This window comes from Puma concolor, chromosome B2 (assembly GCF_028749965.1).
Source record: "Puma concolor isolate L17-30 chromosome B2, mPumCon1.1.hap2, whole genome shotgun sequence".
NCBI lineage: Eukaryota > Metazoa > Chordata > Mammalia > Carnivora > Felidae > Puma > Puma concolor.
The window spans coordinates 137968496-137986227 of NC_141671.1; the positions used below are offsets into that span (position 1 = coordinate 137968496).

General features: G+C 44.9%; 1 protein-coding gene across 3 annotated transcripts in view; it reads left to right on the forward strand.

Moving 5' to 3' along the window:
• Nucleotides 1–17732, forward strand: part of MTHFD1L (methylenetetrahydrofolate dehydrogenase (NADP+ dependent) 1 like) — a 195528-nt gene that overhangs the window by 95267 nt on the left and 82529 nt on the right. For all 3 annotated transcript variants that reach the window (XR_015251648.1, XM_086708121.1, XM_086708120.1), the window contains exon 21: nt 15697–15836. Coding sequence is in view for 2 of the 3 variants with exons in the window: in XM_086708121.1 (XP_086564247.1) it covers nt 15697–15836 (140 nt within the window). In the remaining variant the exon portion in view is untranslated. The remainder of the gene's footprint in view (nt 1–15696; nt 15837–17732) is intronic.

Consider the following 17732-nt stretch of genomic DNA (forward strand, 5'->3'; position numbering starts at 1 on the left):
TATGTCAAATGATTGCTTTTATTTCTCAATGGGAAATGGGGTCTTTGCGATTTTTACTTTATACTTTATTTTTCTGGTATTCTTGAAACTTTTATAATTAGGGTATGTGACTTGTGTAATTTTTAAGACAGGAAAAGTTGACTTGAAACGTCTGAGGGAATTTGACCTGCAGAGTTAGGGAGAAAGGAGTCCTAGGCAGAACGTACAGAACAGCAAATGGGCATAGGTGGGGAAGTGTTGGTGGATTCTGGGGACGGTGTAGCTGGAGTATGAGACGCAGAGGGGTGAATCTCATGGTGAGATGAAGTCATTTTGGAGGGGATTAAGAGCCAATCTGAAGTATTATGTTTTCAATTAATAGCGGAGGTAAATTGACAATTTCTAAATAGTAGTTCCAGGAAGAAGCCTGAGAAGATGGCATTTGACACAAGCCGTGAAGAATGGTTAGGATGTAAGATAAAGCAGGACAGAGAGAGCAGACAGGCTGGTATGTGCTTAAGGAACCGCCAGTGGTCCGGTAGCCCAGAGACATGGCAGAGAAGACAGATTGCAGGTATATTTGCAACATCCTTTTAAGTGATGGAGAAGAGTTAGTACAGTTTCTAATCTATGAAGGCTTCCGGAATGATGCACAGTTATTGCTGCTGGGACTCCCCACGAAGGTAGTGTTTCTCTTACCCCCTCCCCCCTGCCCCTCTCGGAAGCCATTCCACCTTCCTGAAGCGGACTAGTGAGGGAGGGGGAAGGGCCACAGTCCTGTCCAGGGGGGCTCCCTGCCTAGGAAGGGACTCTGTCAGCGGGTAAAGATGTGGGTGCTGCAAAACCCAGAAGACTTACCTCTGGCTATTTGCACAACACAAGATCTCAGAAATACAACGTTGAGTGAAAAAGCAGGTTGTGGGATTGTAAATTCAACGTAACACATTCTTAAAACACAAAACCGGCACTATATGTTGTTTATGCCTTTGTATGTACGTACAAGTATGAACACACGACCTGGAGAAGCACCAAGTTGGTAAGAATTTCCCTTTCTGGGGGCGCCTGGGTGGCGCAGTCGGTTGAGCGTCCGACTTCAGCCAGGTCACGATCTCGCGGTCAGGGAGTTCGAGCCCCGCGTCAGGCTCTGGGCTGATGGCTCAGAGCCTGGAGCCTGTTTCCGATTCTGTGTCTCCCTCTCTCTCTGCCCCTCCCCCGTTCATGCTCTGTCTCTCTCTGTCACAAAAATAAATAAACGTTGAAAAAAAAAAATTAAAAAAAAAAAAAAAAAAAGAATTTCCCTTTCTGGCGGCGGGGAGCAGGGAGCCCAACTGGGGACCGGGCATGGGCGACCTCAGCTCTCTCTGTGCTGTTTACCGCTTTTGTAAGAGGAAAACAGGCAATTGTGGTAAAATGTTAATGTCTGTTACTTATGTGTTGCGTGCCGGGGAGGGGGGAGCTGGGGGGCCGGGGACAGGGAGGAAATGCGGGTCTGTAATTTAGGAGACAGGCTGCGACCAGAGCCTCAGATTGGCAGTCATCGTTAGAATGTGGTCAAGTCTTTAGCTTTGCTTAGAGCTAAATCTGGATGTTAATAGTCATGTTTAGAGGGTCAGGGCTTTTGCCTTGCTGTCCAGCAGAAGTGATGGATAGAGGGACGAGAGCTGACGGTGTCGGGCCAGGTGCACCCACTGAGCCTTTCTCTGTTCAGTTAGGCTCCAGTGAATGAGGTTCTTAAAAAATTGTTCCGTGTTTTCAAGCGTCGAGGCACAAGAACATTCTGAATGTCAAACACCAGCAATCCGAGCACCTTCTCTTGATTTCCCCCTCCCCCCATCTTGTTTAGTCCTTTTTGTTGTTGTTGGTTTGTTGGTTTGTTTTATAAAATTGCACGAATGCTTTGGTTGACTGTGGCCTGTTATTACTTTTTAAGGGTCAGGCAATAATTTAATGATGTAACTCCTAAAAATTTTCAAAACACCTATAAAAACAGGTTTGTTTTTTTTTTTGCCTCCAAAAAGCATTTCCTTGTTTAGCACGTAACACACACAAAGGAGGTAGAATTGAGAGCGAGAACCGTTCTTGAAGTCCGATGAGCAGAAAACCCTTGGAGTCCTACACGTGTATCCTGTGCTGTCGCACACTGACGTGCTGCTGCTTCCTGCCTTTCGGCCTTAATTCTGTGCCTGGAACTTGTGATCAGACCTCTTCCAATTGCTTTGCATCACATAGCTTTGGGGCATTTATGGGCACATCTCAACCTCTAAAATTTCAGCTCTTTCATCAGCAAAATGTTAAGCAAGTCTCACATCTTTTCTAAGTTAGATATGGAACCTTGAGTTCAGTCCCAGAATTACTGTTGTACACAGAAAGAAAACACTGCATACTGTTGAATGAAATCAAGCGCAAACTGAAATGAAAAATGCTTTAATATTTCTGAGTAGGCTCTGTTTTCACAAACACATCAGTTAAGATTAGGTTCACCCACAGGTAACAGCAACAGTGAAAGGAAGGGACCCAAAGCAAATACAAGTTTATTTCTCTGTCACATAAAAGAAATCCGGGGTAGGCATCCTGGGCTGGAATGACAGTTCCTCCATCGTCAGGGACTCTCTGCTGCCTAATAGTCCACAATGGTTGCCCAAGCCCCAGCCATCACATCTGTATCCAAGCCAGCAGAAAGAGGGAAGAAAGGCCCACCCCCCTTTTTTTTTTTTTTTTTAATTTTTTTTTAACGTTTATTTATTTTTGAGACAGAGAGAGACAGAGCGTGAATGGGGGAGGGTCAGAGAGAGTGAGACACAGAATCTGAAACAGGCTCCAGGCTCTGAGCGGTCAGCACAGAGCCGACGCGGGGCTCGAACTCACGGAGTGTGAGATCGTGACCTGAGCCGAAGTCGGCCGCTTAACCGACTGAGCCACCCAGGCGCCCCAGGCCCACCCCCTTTTGAGGAGCCTTCCTGGAAGTTACACCCACCACTTCCGGTAGTTAATCACCTTGGTCCCGTAGCCGTACTTAGCTACAAGAGAAACTAAGACATTTTCTGACTCTACATGGTCTCCTTCAAATACAAAGGCGAGTTGATGACCCCCTGGCAGCGTGACATAGCTCAAGAGGCTTGTCAGGCACACAGTTGAGTTAATGCCGAGTCATGCACGTCACCATCTCCATTTCCTTTGTGACAACACCTGCCGGGTAGCCAGGCAAGGTTGAGGAGAGCAGACTTTTGACTTCCCTCCAAAAACCTGCCCGGGATCATCTTCTCAGTCAGCCAAACTGACTGGCTCACCTTCATTCTTAAGTTCATCGCAGATCGTTTTTGAAGAAGAACTTACAACAGGACCAAAAGGAAGAGTGGCTTTATAAATCATGACTCGCTCTTTTAATGGAATACTATAAAATGAAATATTGTTTGGAAGATGTGAAAAGTCTTCGGGAAATGCTCCGGATGAGGTTCACCGAGACGATCAGGACACCAAAGTGTCTAGAGAGGGTGACACCCATTATGTTAGAGATAGAGGCGTATAAATGGGGATCCCTGTCCTTGCGGGAGCAGCCCCTGTCTGCCCTTCAGGCCCATCTCACAAATGTGCAAGCAACATAATTTGTGCAAGTAACGAAGCCTCGTTTTAATGTTTCTCTTTCGCCAGCATGATAAACATGATAATGAATGTGTACATACACTTAGCATTCCCCTGTATAAAGCAAATAATCTTATTTTATTCTGTTTTTTTTTTTTTTTAATGTTTTTTTTCTTTTTGAGAGAGAGTGTGAGCGGAGGAGGGTCAGAGAGAGGAGGGGGGGTGGGGGGACAGAGAATCCAAAGCAGGGTCTGTGCTGACAGGCTGACAACAGCGAGCCCGATGTAGGGGCTTGAACTCACAAACCATGAGATTACGCCCTGAGCCACCCAGGTGCCCGAGAGCAATCATATCTTAATCAGCAGTTTTTCCTAAATGGGACTCACTTTTAGATAAAAGGCCGAGCTGGGAACATACAAGAGAGGCAGAGGAGAGAGAGGTGACCAGTTGAGGGTTTGTGGCTCATTTATACGAAATGACACGCATACCAGGCTGTCGCTTCAGCTCCTGCTGGGCTTAGGGATAGGGTAGAGGCCGGTGGTGGGAACATTAGACGTACTCCTGATTATTTGTTACTTTTTCCCTGGACTTCTCAAGGGCGTCTTTCCTCTCAACAGCAGAGCGATAGCCAGGAACAGAGATTACAGTGAATGTGGTTAAAATTGCCTGATTTGTTGCTGCTGATTTGTTTTTCGCATCAAGTTTTCCAGAAATTTCCACACCAGATTTCCATTTCCAAACTAATAATAATGTAGTCATTTAAAAATTTTTTTAACATGTTTTTTTTGAGAGTGTGAGTGGGGGAGGGGCAGAGAGAGGGAGACCGATAGGATCCCAAGCAGGCACCTTGCTCTAAGTGCAGAGCCCGATGCAGGGCTCGAACTCACGACCGTGAGACCATGACCTAAGCGCAAATCAAAAGTCAGATGCTTAACTGACTGAGCCACTCAGGTGCCCCTATATTCGTTTTTTAAGCAGAAAAAGGTCATGTTGAAAATAAGCCAAAGAAAAAATATGCTCGTCCCTCCTTTTCAAGGTTATTTTCTTTACTTTGAGTTTTTTACAAATGTAAATATGAATTATTGGTCTTTTCAGTGTGTTCTCAATTTTTTGTTTAAGTTTATCTGTTTATTTTGAGAGAGAGAGAGAGAGCACAAACAGGGGAGGGGCAGAGAGAGGAAAAGAGAATCCCAAGCAGGCTCAGCACCATCAGAGCAGAGCCCGATGTGGGGCTCAAACCCACGAACCACGAGATCATGACCTGAGCTGAAATCAAGAGTTGGACGCTTAACTGCCTGAGCCACCCAGGTGCCCCTCTTATTTTAAAATCCAATCCTTTGGGGACACCTGGGTGGCTAAATCAGCTGATTGTCTGACTCCTGATTTCAGATCGGGTCATGATCTCACGGTTTGTGAGTTCAAGCCCCGCATCGGGCTCTGTGCTAACAGTGTGGAGCCTGCTTGGGATTCTCTCTCTCTGCCCCTCCCCTGCTCTCTCTCTCTCTCTCCCAAAATAAATAAACTTAAAAAAAAATCCAGTCCTTTCAGGATCCAATCCCATCGGACAGGCAGGGGACCTTACTCTCCTGCCCGGGTCACGCATACTGAAGAAAACGTAGAAGGCAGGATAGTGCAGACCATTCCTGCCTCCACACCGAAAAATACAGCCGCAGGATCAGTGAGAGGAACGTTGCACCTCTGACCCTAAACACAAATGTAATGACTGATAAAAGTGAGATTGGGGTCATTGTTCCTTGTGAGCTCGCTGTGAGCAGAAGAGAGCCAGGCCCAAATCGTGGCTCTTGTGAGAAACCAGTAAAACCTGCATTTCTACCTCTTCCCTTCCTAGATGAGAAATCTGCATAGAGTCTGGGCCAGTGACTCTTGGCAGTTTTGAGTCAAATCCGAGGCCTGAAGTACCTTTTTATCACAAATGCATGTGTACACAGGTGTGCAGGTACACAAAGCCAGAAGAATCACGTCTTCTGGAACAACACCCCTTACTCCCATTGCGTGGGATGTATCCTAATAGTCCTTATATTGTTTCTTTTTCTTTTTCTTTTTCAAATTCTGGTTGCAACCCAGGACGCTGCTTTTCTGAGACACTGATGGATCTCTGCCTTCACTTTGCATAATCCTTGCTCTGCCTGCTTGTTACGTGCACTGTAGTATCTTCCAGCTTCCAAGTTTAAAATGCTTTCCTTCTGTCTGTCTTAGTTTCTTCTGTTAGAAGCGTCACACTAGGAATGTTGGCATATTCAATTTGTTCTCAAACTCCGTAATCTGAGTTTCACTGGCTGGGTTTCTTTTCCTTGCAGAAAAAGCTATTGTAGGGTTTTTTTTTTATGGTTTCCCCCCCCCCCCCCCCCCAGCCGGGAACCTTTCAGATAAGATATATTTACCTTTTGACATCTTTACTTTTTGACTCTTTGGGTCTGTTTTCATAAAATGCTCGGCAAAAAAAAAATGTTCTATTTCATCTTTTGATTATTTTAGGGTAAGTTAAAACCTTTGCAAGCTTGTTTCTCCTTCGAGTTATTTTCCTTGTGTCCAGTTCTCGGGAGCTGCAAGAGAACAGTTCTGCCTCCATGCAGTCATCCAAAATTCCTAGGCCTGTAGCCAGAACTCTGGGACACCACTGTTTTGCTAAAAACGGAAGGGTTAAAACCCTGGTCATGGCAGTGACATTGTAGAAAGGCTCATGATCGCTGCAAGAAGACAGGAGCTATTTGGATAATAGATTCGTGAATTTAATTCCGTTTGGGAGTTTTATAAGGGAGGTAAAAATAACACGTATAATTCAACTTGCGTCTTTAACATTTTTTTTCCAAAATGAAGTTTCACTTGGGTCAGAATTATTTTACAAAACAGGATGATTAATGATATTTTCAAACAATGCGAACCAGTGTCTATTACTAATTAACTCCAGAGGAAGGAAGTTCTGGGTCCCTGACACTAAAGTGCATCTAAACAGCATTACTGGTACTTTCAGAGTTTTCTGTCGTTACTGAAAACATATGGTTCAAGTGGATCTGTGTCCTTTTTATATTTTGCTTATTATTTTTCTTCCCTTTCCCCAGATACATCCTCAGTAACTCTCTCATGCCTCCTATACTACTAAGAAAATTCCCTACTATGTGCCCGGTTGGTTCTACATACTCTTAGGGAAATTTGACCTTTAAGACATTTAATAAAACCAAGGAGGAGCATAGATTAAATAGACAAATCCAAAGGAACAGAAAAGATTTGATTGTTTTGGTAAAATTTCAGAGACTTAAGATGAGCTAGATCCTCAAAATTAATATATTTGCCATCAAGTTTAATTTTTTTTTTCCAGCAGTAGTAATAATGCTGAACTTCTCTTATCATTAATGATCCATCCTGGTTTCCTTAGGCTCCTTCTAGTCCCTGGGGGAAAAGAATCAAAATGCTCAAAGGCTAGCCTACCTCGAGCTCAGGTTCAAATTCTTGTGCTTCTGTGACTTTGAATGGCGTCTTCCCCGAGTTTATCTGCAGATAACTGTAGCTGGATGGATGTGTTTACCAAGGGCAGAAAGAGGCAGCTTGAAGAGTCTAGTTTCTATTCCTTTGTCCCTATTGGGGGATTGTAGTTCACAGTGCTTCAGAGTGAAGTCTAGTTCTTCCTGTACCAAGGTTTTATTTTTATTTCTGATTTGTCGTGAGAAAATAAAGTGCTAAGTGCCTGGTAGCTACAGTTTCATTCTTCCCTCTGTTGAGAAGAAATTCTTTTTTTTTTTTAATTTTTTTTTCAACGTTTTTTTTATTTATTTTTGGGACAGAGAGAGACAGAGCATGAATGGGGGAGGGGCAGAGAGAGAGGGAGACACAGAATCAGAAACAGGCTCCAGGCTCCGAGCCGTCAGCCCAGAGCCCGACGTGGGGCTCGAACCCACGGACCGCGAGATCGTGACCTGGCTGAAGTCGGACGCTCAACCGACTGCGCCACCCAGGCGCCCCGAGAAGAAATTCTTTCGAGGATTAAGTTAGCGAAACCAGCACCGTGCAGACTTACTTCTTATCTCAACCCATTTTGAGCCAAGTGGATTGTGAGTACTAGTTCTGTGAGACGTCACAGTCCATAAAGTCAAGTTCATGCCCAGAAGTAATGGGGGACTGAGTATGTTGTATATTTATCTGATACCTGTGTGGCTGCCTTTATCACAGAGAAATTACTGCCGTTGTGAATTGGCTCTGAAGTCTGAAAGTTCTAATCTTCTGAGCACACACGGAATAAAGGACCCCTTAGTTACAACGTAGATGGAAATTCCATTAGCAATTCTTGTGACGTCAGACGCATCCAGTAGCCAGATACTTAGGGAGAAATGATCTTGGTGCCTCAGTTTCACTCTGTCTCAGAGTCCAAGGACGAGTTTCCCCAAGGTAAAAGCAAAAATGAGATGCCTGGCTGGAGGAGGCTGGGAAGTCAAGTCTAGACTTGACTCACTCAGTGGAAAGTGAGCATTTGGTTCTCGGGAGGCCCGATGCCCGAACACGTGTTCTCTGCCTGTAGCCTGTGCTGCATTGGGTACCAAAGGCAGTGAAACTGGTCCAGGGAGCTTCGTCTCCCTCAGAGCTCTTTCCTTGCTCCCACCCTGCTGCTTCCCAGGACTTCGCACTGTGGGCACACGGACCAAAAACTAAGAGAGGATTGTGATTCGTAATTCCTAGACCGTTTGCCCCAAGAGAGAAACCAACCCAGTGAATTCCATTGAAAAAAGAAAGAAACGCATATCATAATGGTGAAGACTCCCCATTACACACTTTCTGTTGTCACAGCGGGAATTCGTACCGCACTTAGGAAACAAGTCGGGACACCCCTGTCAGAGCTCAGGAAAAGAATTTATGAAGAGAGCGGCGTTTCACGTACCAAAATATTGAAGTACGAGGTGTCAAGATTCTTGGTGGCAGCGCCACTTTCCATGCTGCATCGTGAGTTGGCTCATTGACAAGGTGGCAGGGGCGGGGACACCGGCCTAGACTGCAGTCACGTGGGCCTCGCTTTCAACCCAAGCTCCATCCTGTAGAGCTGTGTGAGCTTGGGAAGAACTGTTGATCCATAGCCTCACAGGCCGGATGTGGCAGGTAAAGGTCCCTCCTAGGTGTTGAAGAACGAAACGACACAGAGGACGTCTAGAACGTCGCCTGGCACGTAGGCGATACTTAGGAACTAGCCCTGGGCTCTCCTGGTGCCCGGTCTTTAATTAGAATAGCTTTCCCCATCATAGATGTTGGTCTTCAGCAGTAAGCTGACCATTGCTACAAACTGATTTTTTTCTGTCCATCCCTCCCTTATGAGGTTCGTACAGCAGTCCCCCAATGAGGTGCTGTACTTTTCATCTCCAGAAACTGCCACGTTGTAGCAAACACATAGAGTTTGTACTGTGATTATCGTATTTCAGGAATTTATGGCATGTAAGGGTGTTATCGGTGTAATAATTTTGTATAATCTTTTATTCTGGCATCTAATGCATTTGTAACGTGCTCAGGAAGAGTATCTAGAAAGTGTAAGGCGCCATTGTCATGCTTGAACCTTAGCACTATCAAACTCTGTTGTTATTTTGGTGGATAATTCCACCTTTGGGTTTTTTTGGAGGGTGAGAAGGTGAGGGACTATCCTGTGTTTTGTAGGATGTTTGGAGGCATCCCTGACCTCTGCCTACAAGATGCTGCAGACTTTCCCAAAAGTCCCAAGGGGGGGGGGGGGTGGGTACAGTCCACCCCCATTAGAGAACCACTGATCTACCAGTCAAGTTTGTGATTCCATAGAAGTGGGTTCAGAAAACGTACCAAAGCATGAGATCATTCAGAAGTAAATGCAAAACAGAATCTAATTCAAGGGGCGCCTGGGTGGCTCAGTCAGTTAAGCGTCTGACTTCAGCTCAGGTCATGATCTCGCAGTTTGTGAGTTCGAGCCCCACGTCGGGCTCTGTGCTGACAGCTCGGAGCCTGGAGCCTGCTTCCGATTCTGTGTCTCCCTCTCTCTCCCTCTGCCCCTCACTGACTCATGCCATGTCTCTATCTCAAAAATGAATAAACGGTAAAAAAATGGAAAAAAAATTGAATTCAAGCTTATTGCATAAATAAATAAATAAAAGTTTTTAAAATACCAAAAGGAATTCAAGGAAGAAAAAGTAAAAAAGGAAAAGGTTGGAACGATACACCTTTTTAATTAGGTAATTAGTTAATATTCCCAATCTTTGTCATGTTAAAAATGTTTCCTCACTAAATGAAGACGTGTACATACATGACTGCTTAAGAGCCACACAAAGGAATAGAGGTTCAGTAATTGTTGAATGGGAAAAAGGGAGGTTTTTCCTTAATTCTGAGATGGATGTGTTTAATCCAAAGTGTTTTTGAATAGAATGCCAAGTAGCAGAGAGCGCGTAGTGCAGAAAGGAGAGCTCTGAGCTGTGGATCAGAGGGACCTGGGACACCACAGTGGGCTCTTCCCTCAGGAACGTAACTTGCCGGGCACATACAGCCCAGAGGAGGTTAGTTCCCTCCTAGCTCTAGAATTTTATGAATCTGTAAGTTTTAGGTCCCACCTAGGAGGAGGTGTTGACATAAATACCTTTTTTTTTTTTTTTTAAGTAAGTTAGCTGATTGGTGCTTGCTTATCTCAGTCCTAATTGTGATTAAGGTTTTCTTCTATGCATTGTGCACTGCAGATCGGACCCACGATGGAATATATTGACATACGAAAATCCTCTCTCTGCCTCATTCACGAATTTCATAGATACGATACGTGCCCGCCAGAAGGGTTTTGTTGTCGTCGTTTCTGTTTGGTTTGTACAATGTGAGTCGGGTGCCCTCGCAGGGCAGCGTGGGAAGCCAAGCCGCCTGGTTGTCCAGTATTGGTTTTTACACTCCCATTGAACCCTGAGCTCTGTTCCCTGTGAAAGTACTAACCGTTTTTGTCCAAATAGCTGGTCCCTTCCAAGCCCAGACCCACCAACACTTCCTTTCTGGGCAGATTATGGGTTATAAAGTTGAGTCAAGCCATGCTATAAAATCACTATCTAACAGCTTCTGTGCTTACACAGTAAGAGTATCAGTCAGTTTCCTGTTTTCCTTCATGTCATAAGTTGAACATCTGTGACCATCCCCCGCCCCCCCTCCCCAAAAAAAGAGATTGCCAAGACAAATAATTGTTGTGGCATGTGCAAACATTTTCTTGGGAGCCTTTTTAAATATGCAGCTTTCAGAAGATTACATTACGTGCTTTTCAGGAATGCTAAATCATAGTGTGTTTGCTTCATGACTCAAGAACAGGTCGATATTAAAATCAACCATAAGTCATTCTTCGTGTATCTCTTTTGCAATTTATCAAAAGCAGCAAATGTGATAAGTGACCAAATCGCTTATTTGAGATCACTAGGAAAACTTAACTTACAGGTGCTCTGTAGATAATTCTCAGGAAGTGTCTAGGAAATAGAACCTGCCAGGGAGAGTGGCTTGTCTCCTGCTCATGGCAAGACCCACCGAGATACAAGACACAGATACACAGCACTCCACACTGTGCACTTCCAAGCTGATACCTGTTGATGAAACATTACTAACTCGTCCTTATTTTGGCGATCGGTAATTGTGCATAGCACACTTTTTCCATACTGTTTTCCTTAGCAGCCTGATATTTGAAAACAAATAACAGAAACGATTCCATGCAGTATTTCAGAACAGGCTCCCAAGCATGAGAATCTGGCACGTTCTTCTGTTTTCTGCACATTATTTGCCTCCATATTTCCCTTGCATTTGGAAGCCACGGCCCCTGGACTTTTATCACTGCATCCTGTTTCCTTCCCTAATTGCAGGTTTTTTTGTTACCTTTTTTTTTTTTTTTTCAATTTGCCTCATAAAATACGAAATTAAGCTTAGCTAACCTGTGTCGACATTTGCGACGGTCATGTCTTTGTCAGATAGGACATTTACACCTTGCATTAAAACTTCTGCTACTATAAAGCAAAAAGGGAAGCATGACAGGGAGGCACAAGAACATTTTTAATTGTCTAATTTTATTTTTCGTGTCTACCTGTCTCCACTGAACGATGGCCTTTACTTGATCCCCACTGGCTCTGAATCCTACTCGTAGTTTCTTCTCACCTTTGTTCATTCATTCGTGTGCAGCAGGTACCGTGACAGGTAGTGGGCATCCAAAGATGAGTAAGACACGGTCCGTGCCCTCCAAGTGGGAGATGATGCACGAGTCCCGTTAAGACACTGCATGCAGGGATGGACGTGGGCCCCGTGAAGGAGCAAACCAGAGGGCCGGAAGGGGCAGCCCCCTCTCCCTGGGAGGATCGCGGCAAGCTTCTGGAGCATCCGAGCTGAGGCTTGGGCAGTGAAGGAAAGAAGAGAGCGGGGAGACAGGAGCCTTCCAGATGTTCCCGTCTGGAGGAGGGGCGGAGATGACAAACATCGGTTGTGCGGGCTGTGCGGGAAGCTCGATATTAGGATATGAGCACACAACTGCAGGCAGAATAAAAGGTGGACGGAGGTGTGAGCTTGAGGCTCGGGGTGGCCTGGGCTCTGTGACAAGGAACTTGGATGTTTTCCTTTAGGCACCGGAGATCTGACGAAGGTGGGACAAGCGTGGTGTCTACATTGTGAGGTTTAAGGAGGCGACGGTGTTTGAAGGGAACTTAAGCTCGCGGCTTCTTAGGGGGATTAAATTATTATAAATGAACCGTGCTGTTATATTTGTGACCAAGGGTCTTAAAACTTTGCAATCCTGCTGCTCGCCTTTTGTTTTTTGTTTTTTTTTTTAATGTTTATTTACTTACGAGAGAGAGCGCAAGCAGGGGAGGGGCAGAGAGGGGAGGAGACACAGCATCTGAACCCACTCCCTTTAATTTGTCTTAGAGACGTACACAAGTCATCCGGTGCCCAGTGTATGTCCAGCAGTGTCGGTCTCTCAGACAGACTTGGCCCCTGTCCTCGTGGAGCTCAGTCTCATAGGGGAGCTACGAGTGGAAATGGGCGTCCAGTTGGAAAGACCGAGAGACCGCTGGATCAAACACTGCACGCAATGATCTACCTCCAACTGTAGGGCAACATTAAGCAGTTTTTTCAGATATCACAGCATTGTAACAAAAACACGCGCACGAAACTCTGTCACTTGCATCCCTCCTCCTCGGAGAACAGGTCGCGTTGGGTGAGGTAACGGACTTCTGTAGTCGTCGTGGATCATTTCCCTTCGTCTTGACAGGATGATTTCTGCTCTTGCTTTCTCCTTTACCTGTGAACCCCTTCACTCCCCTCTCCCTCTCCTTCCCCCACCCCCAGCTCCTTATTTCTCTGCCTGGAGAAATCCTCTTGTCCCCGAAAGCCTGATTCCATGGACACCATTTTCCAAACCCGCCACACAACTTCCATCCTTCCCCATGCATCAGGTCCCCCTTCTCTCCTGTCCAATAGTGGGGAGTCTCTCCACCCAGGTCCCTGGAGGACTGGACCAGGGTTGGGGACCCTATTCCTGGGCCACTACCCGGAGCATAATGCCTGGACATAGCAGGAATCCGACAAATGCTTAAGAATTGAATATGACTTCTAGCAAGTGGGAGAATTGGGCTCTTGGTGATAATGAAGCAGACCATTTTTGTGAGCCCCCACCGTGCCCCGAAAAGCAGTCACTGAGTACTTTGCATTACCATCTCACTTGATCCCCCCAACAGGTCAAATGAAGACATTGAGACTCCAATCGGTTAACTCACTGACCAGCGTTCATTTTTTGACGGTCACTGTGTAATTGACAGCTCATATGCACAGTTGGGAGGGATTCTGGATACGGTCTGTCTGGTCCAACAGTAGCATGGTCATCTTTCCCCTCCTGGGAGCCCACTCTGTCATGACCTCTGACAAAATGAACTGAACATCCCTCTTGTGGAGTCCTCTGTGCCACTGCCATGGTACCATCAACCCTGGTTTCACCCAAGATACCACTGAGATTGGGACTGTTACTGTCCGCGACCTCCTCTGTTTAGACCCCCACTAATCAGATCACTAGAATTGCCCCGAACAGTGTGTAAAGAGGAATGCCTTTCACTTCTTTAACTTGTTCTGCTACATTGCTTATTCAAAGAAAACACAATAAGGGAAAAACTGACTTTCTAGCTACGTTCACTCCAAATTGAATATTTTTAAAGAAATATTTTTCAATTTGTCAAAAGCATATCAACAGTCATAAAAATTTTTTATATCGTCTGGCACCGTGCTCTCAACCCTTGGGAATTTCTTCCAAGAATATAATGTGAAAGAGGTTAAATCTCATATGCACAGATATTTTCCATCATTATTTATATTGGAAGCAACCCACATGTCTAATAACAGGGGGAACAGTTTTGTAAATCTTCATACATCAACCTAACAAAATTAAAAGCTGCCACGTAGGATCATAAATTCTGAACGTTCGTAGTACTGCAAGAAACGTCTGAACATTTTAAAGGAGCAAACTACAAAAGTCTCCTTATTCTATAAAATCTATACAGAAATATGAAGCACTTAAAGGAAGCCACAAAGAATTAGAACGATGGGTTGATGTCTTTAGCATTTGAAATTCTATGTGACACGTCACGATTTTTTTTCCTTGATTCTTGTTAAAACGTGTGCATTTAGTGAATGCTCGAGACAGAGATCTTCAGTGATGCACATTTCAAATGGTGTGATTGTATCTTGGTAAGTTTGTTTTCCTGCCGGTTCCTATCTCTGCCATAAATGACGGCCTTGACATAATGACTGTCAATATGTCGTGTATAATTCATACATTGATATTATTCTTTTCCTAGTGTGTGCTTCTCAAATCTTCCTGGGCATTCATCTCACCTGGGGATCTTGGTAAAATGCTTATCGTGATTCACTAGGTGTGGGATTCTGTGTGTCTGATAAGCCCCTGGTGGTGCGGGTGCCCTTGCCCGTCGTACAGCTGTCCTTTGCATGTGGAAACGATGCTGTGTGCCGTTGACCGCTCGGCAGTCAGGAGTATCACCTGGGAAAGCAGTGTCGGGCACTCTCCCAGCTACCTCCGCGGTAACTTTTCTAGCGATTTGGGGGCCGAGGGGTGTCCCCTGGGGTTATGGACTAAAGATGCTATTTTATCAAGCCTGATGATTCATCTTCTTAACCCACTCTGCTAACTTGAATTTCATCAAGCAACAAAAATGACACAAGAAACATGAAACAATGGTGGCACTAAATAAGGGATTCTATGCGTGTTATAAAAAGTAAGAAAGGGGGACGCCTGGGTGACTCAGCTGGTTAAGCGTCCGATTTGGACTCAGGTCATGATCTCATGGTTTGTGGGTTTCGGCCCTGCGTCGGGCTCTGTGCTGACAGGTCAGAGCCTAGAGCCTTCTTTGGACTCTGCTGTTTCCCTCTCTCTCTCTCTCTCTCTCTCTCTCTCTCTGCCCCTCCCACACTCATACTCTGCCCCTCTCTCAAAAATAAACATTAAAAAAAATTTTTTGTTTTATTTATTTTTTTTTTTTAATTTTTTTTTTTCAACGTTTATTTATTTTTGGGACAGAGAGAGACAGAGCATGAACGGGGGAGGGGCAGAGAGAGAGGGAGACACAGAATCGGAAACAGGCTCCAGGCTCTGAGCCATCAGCCCAGAGCCTGACGCGGGGCTTGAACTCACGGACCGCGAGATCGTGACCTGGCTGAAGTCGGACGCTTAACCGACTGCGCCACCCAGGCGCCCCCAAAATTTTGTTTTAAAAAGCAAGAAAGGATCTTCTAATGCTAATCATGCTAGCAATGTCCCTTGATACAATTTGGAACCCGATTAAAAAGCTGGCAATCCCATCTGTGGTCAGAAACACGTTGCCGTGAGTGTGCATAGTGGAAAAAGACTTTTGGCCCTGGCGGTGAATCCTTAAGGCACCGCCTTATAAAGCGGAGTAGAGAGCCGTCTCTTTGGAGAAGGTAGGGAAGGGGGGGAACGTCTTCTGTGACTATGGGAAAATCAGCCTACCGCTGCGTATGAACAAGAGACAATGCCTCTGGACGTGTTGGGGTTTAAACTGTCCTTTGAGCCTGAGTCGCAGCCAACAATTGCTGAAAACTAAAACCTGCTCTTGTCGTGAGACAATGATAGCAACTCTCCACCTTGATTCTCCACAGTAACTGAAGCCGGCTTTGGTGCTGATATTGGAATGGAGAAATTTTTCAACATCAAGTGTCGAGCGTCCGGCTTGGTGCCCCACGTGGTGGTGTTGGTGGCCACCGTGCGGGCTCTGAAGATGCACGGAGGCGGCCCGAGCGTAAGTCCCCCACTTCCTTCGTAGTGGAACGCATTCCAAAACGAAGATGAGGCTGACTCTCGCGTCTGAAACCTTCAAACCTGCTTCATAACCGGCGTTTCCTTAAACGGCAAATCACCGTTATGGGGCCCTGATCGTTTCGTAAGTTCAAGTAAAGGATGATGCTCCCAAAGACGTTGCTGAGCTGTAGTTTGGAAAGGAGCATAATGTAACCGCTTTTTGGTCCTAAGATTTATATCTGAAACTCAGGTCAACATTTTATAACCCCAGGGTGTAATGAGACGATACAGGCTCTTGTTCTGAGCAGGGAATATAAGGATGAGGAATAATTGCTTTTGCGGGTGGTTTTTCAGTGTTCGTGCAGATAGTTTTTTGGTTCACTGATGCAGGGTCTCATCAGATTTCATCTGGAACTGTTTTCCTTCTGTTTCTGTTTATTCTGATTTTACTTTACCGCTCTGTTACGGCACTGGATTATTTCTACAAGAGCTTTGTTTGGAAAACACACCCTGTTTCCACATTTTCACAGACTTTTGACATTAACCTATCTTATATGCAGAATTCACACACAAAAGAAAATTTTTTCTTTTCTGTAGTAAACACATAATGTTTTTCTTTTTTTCATGTTTAAGTTTTTTTTTTTTTTTTCAAAGGGAGAATAGGAAATGTTATCCTGAGTAATTATCTTTGAAGTAAAATAAGTCAGGGTGTCTTCATCATTTTTATACTGCGGTTATATCAGACAAGGTACCAAATCTGATTTCTTCATCGGTAATCCCGTGTATACAGAGGTCACGTAATCATTATTATGTGGCAAGAACGAATGACAGGTTTGCCATCGTGAAACGCATCTGTGATGTGCATTGTGTAACCATTTTAGCAAGTCTTTGTCCTAAGAGAGGCTGACGTTATCTATCTGCAGAGAGCCAGATCTGAAGCCTGAGTCTTGGATCCAAACTGCCTTCTCTGTCCACCAGGCAGAGCTGAACATTAATGAAGGGTAAACAGGAATCCCAAATCCACTGGTAACACCAAACACTTACGTAGTCCATTTTAGCCCAAAGCTCCGTCATTAATTCAAATGCGAGATGGGCACGACATGCGTCATTGAGCAGTAGATCCTAAGGAATTCTCATTTGGCTCAAAACACCATTTATCACTACAGCGACTCCTTCACTTTAGATTCTGAATCTGTATACCAATTTCCGTTTTCAAAAAACAACTTCTACCTCCTATAACATACATTTGAAATTCTCCCTCCCTGTTTTGCACCCTGGACATCGTAAAATCGAAGGGCTTTAAGACTGGAAAGGGCTTCAGGATTGTCTAAGTCTGGTTCAGTGTTTGTAAAGATGAAGTTACTGAGGTACCAGAAGGATTCAGTGATTTGCTTGGTATCATCCTTCTAGTTAGGGGACTGATCAGACTCAAGGTCTCTTGAGTTTTAGTCTAGGGTTTTTCCACACTCTCGTATCTGTCCTGTAAAAATTGTGTACGCAATGTATCATCCTCTTTTAGTTCATCTTAATGTATGTGCTTCTTTTACAGTGGTGGCATTGTCCTCTAACCTTAATCTTTTTGTACCTCTTCTGCGCCCATCATGGCTCCATGCCAGTGAGGGTAACAGGGCTCAAGCCTAGTAGGCACAGATCCGGGTGGATGATGATTAAAGAAAAGGCTCGGGAAGCCTGGCAAAGCTTCGTATCCCCCTCCTGAGGCTCCAGAAGAGCCTTCTGCATCATGTTGTTTTATGCACGTCTATATATGCATCTCCCTTCTCAACTGTGAATCCCTTGAGATTAGGGACTATGTCTTACTAATTTACGTATCCCTAATGCCTGGCATAATCTGCATCCAGGAAATGTTTTCAACAACTGAATAATAAAGGAGCTTTCA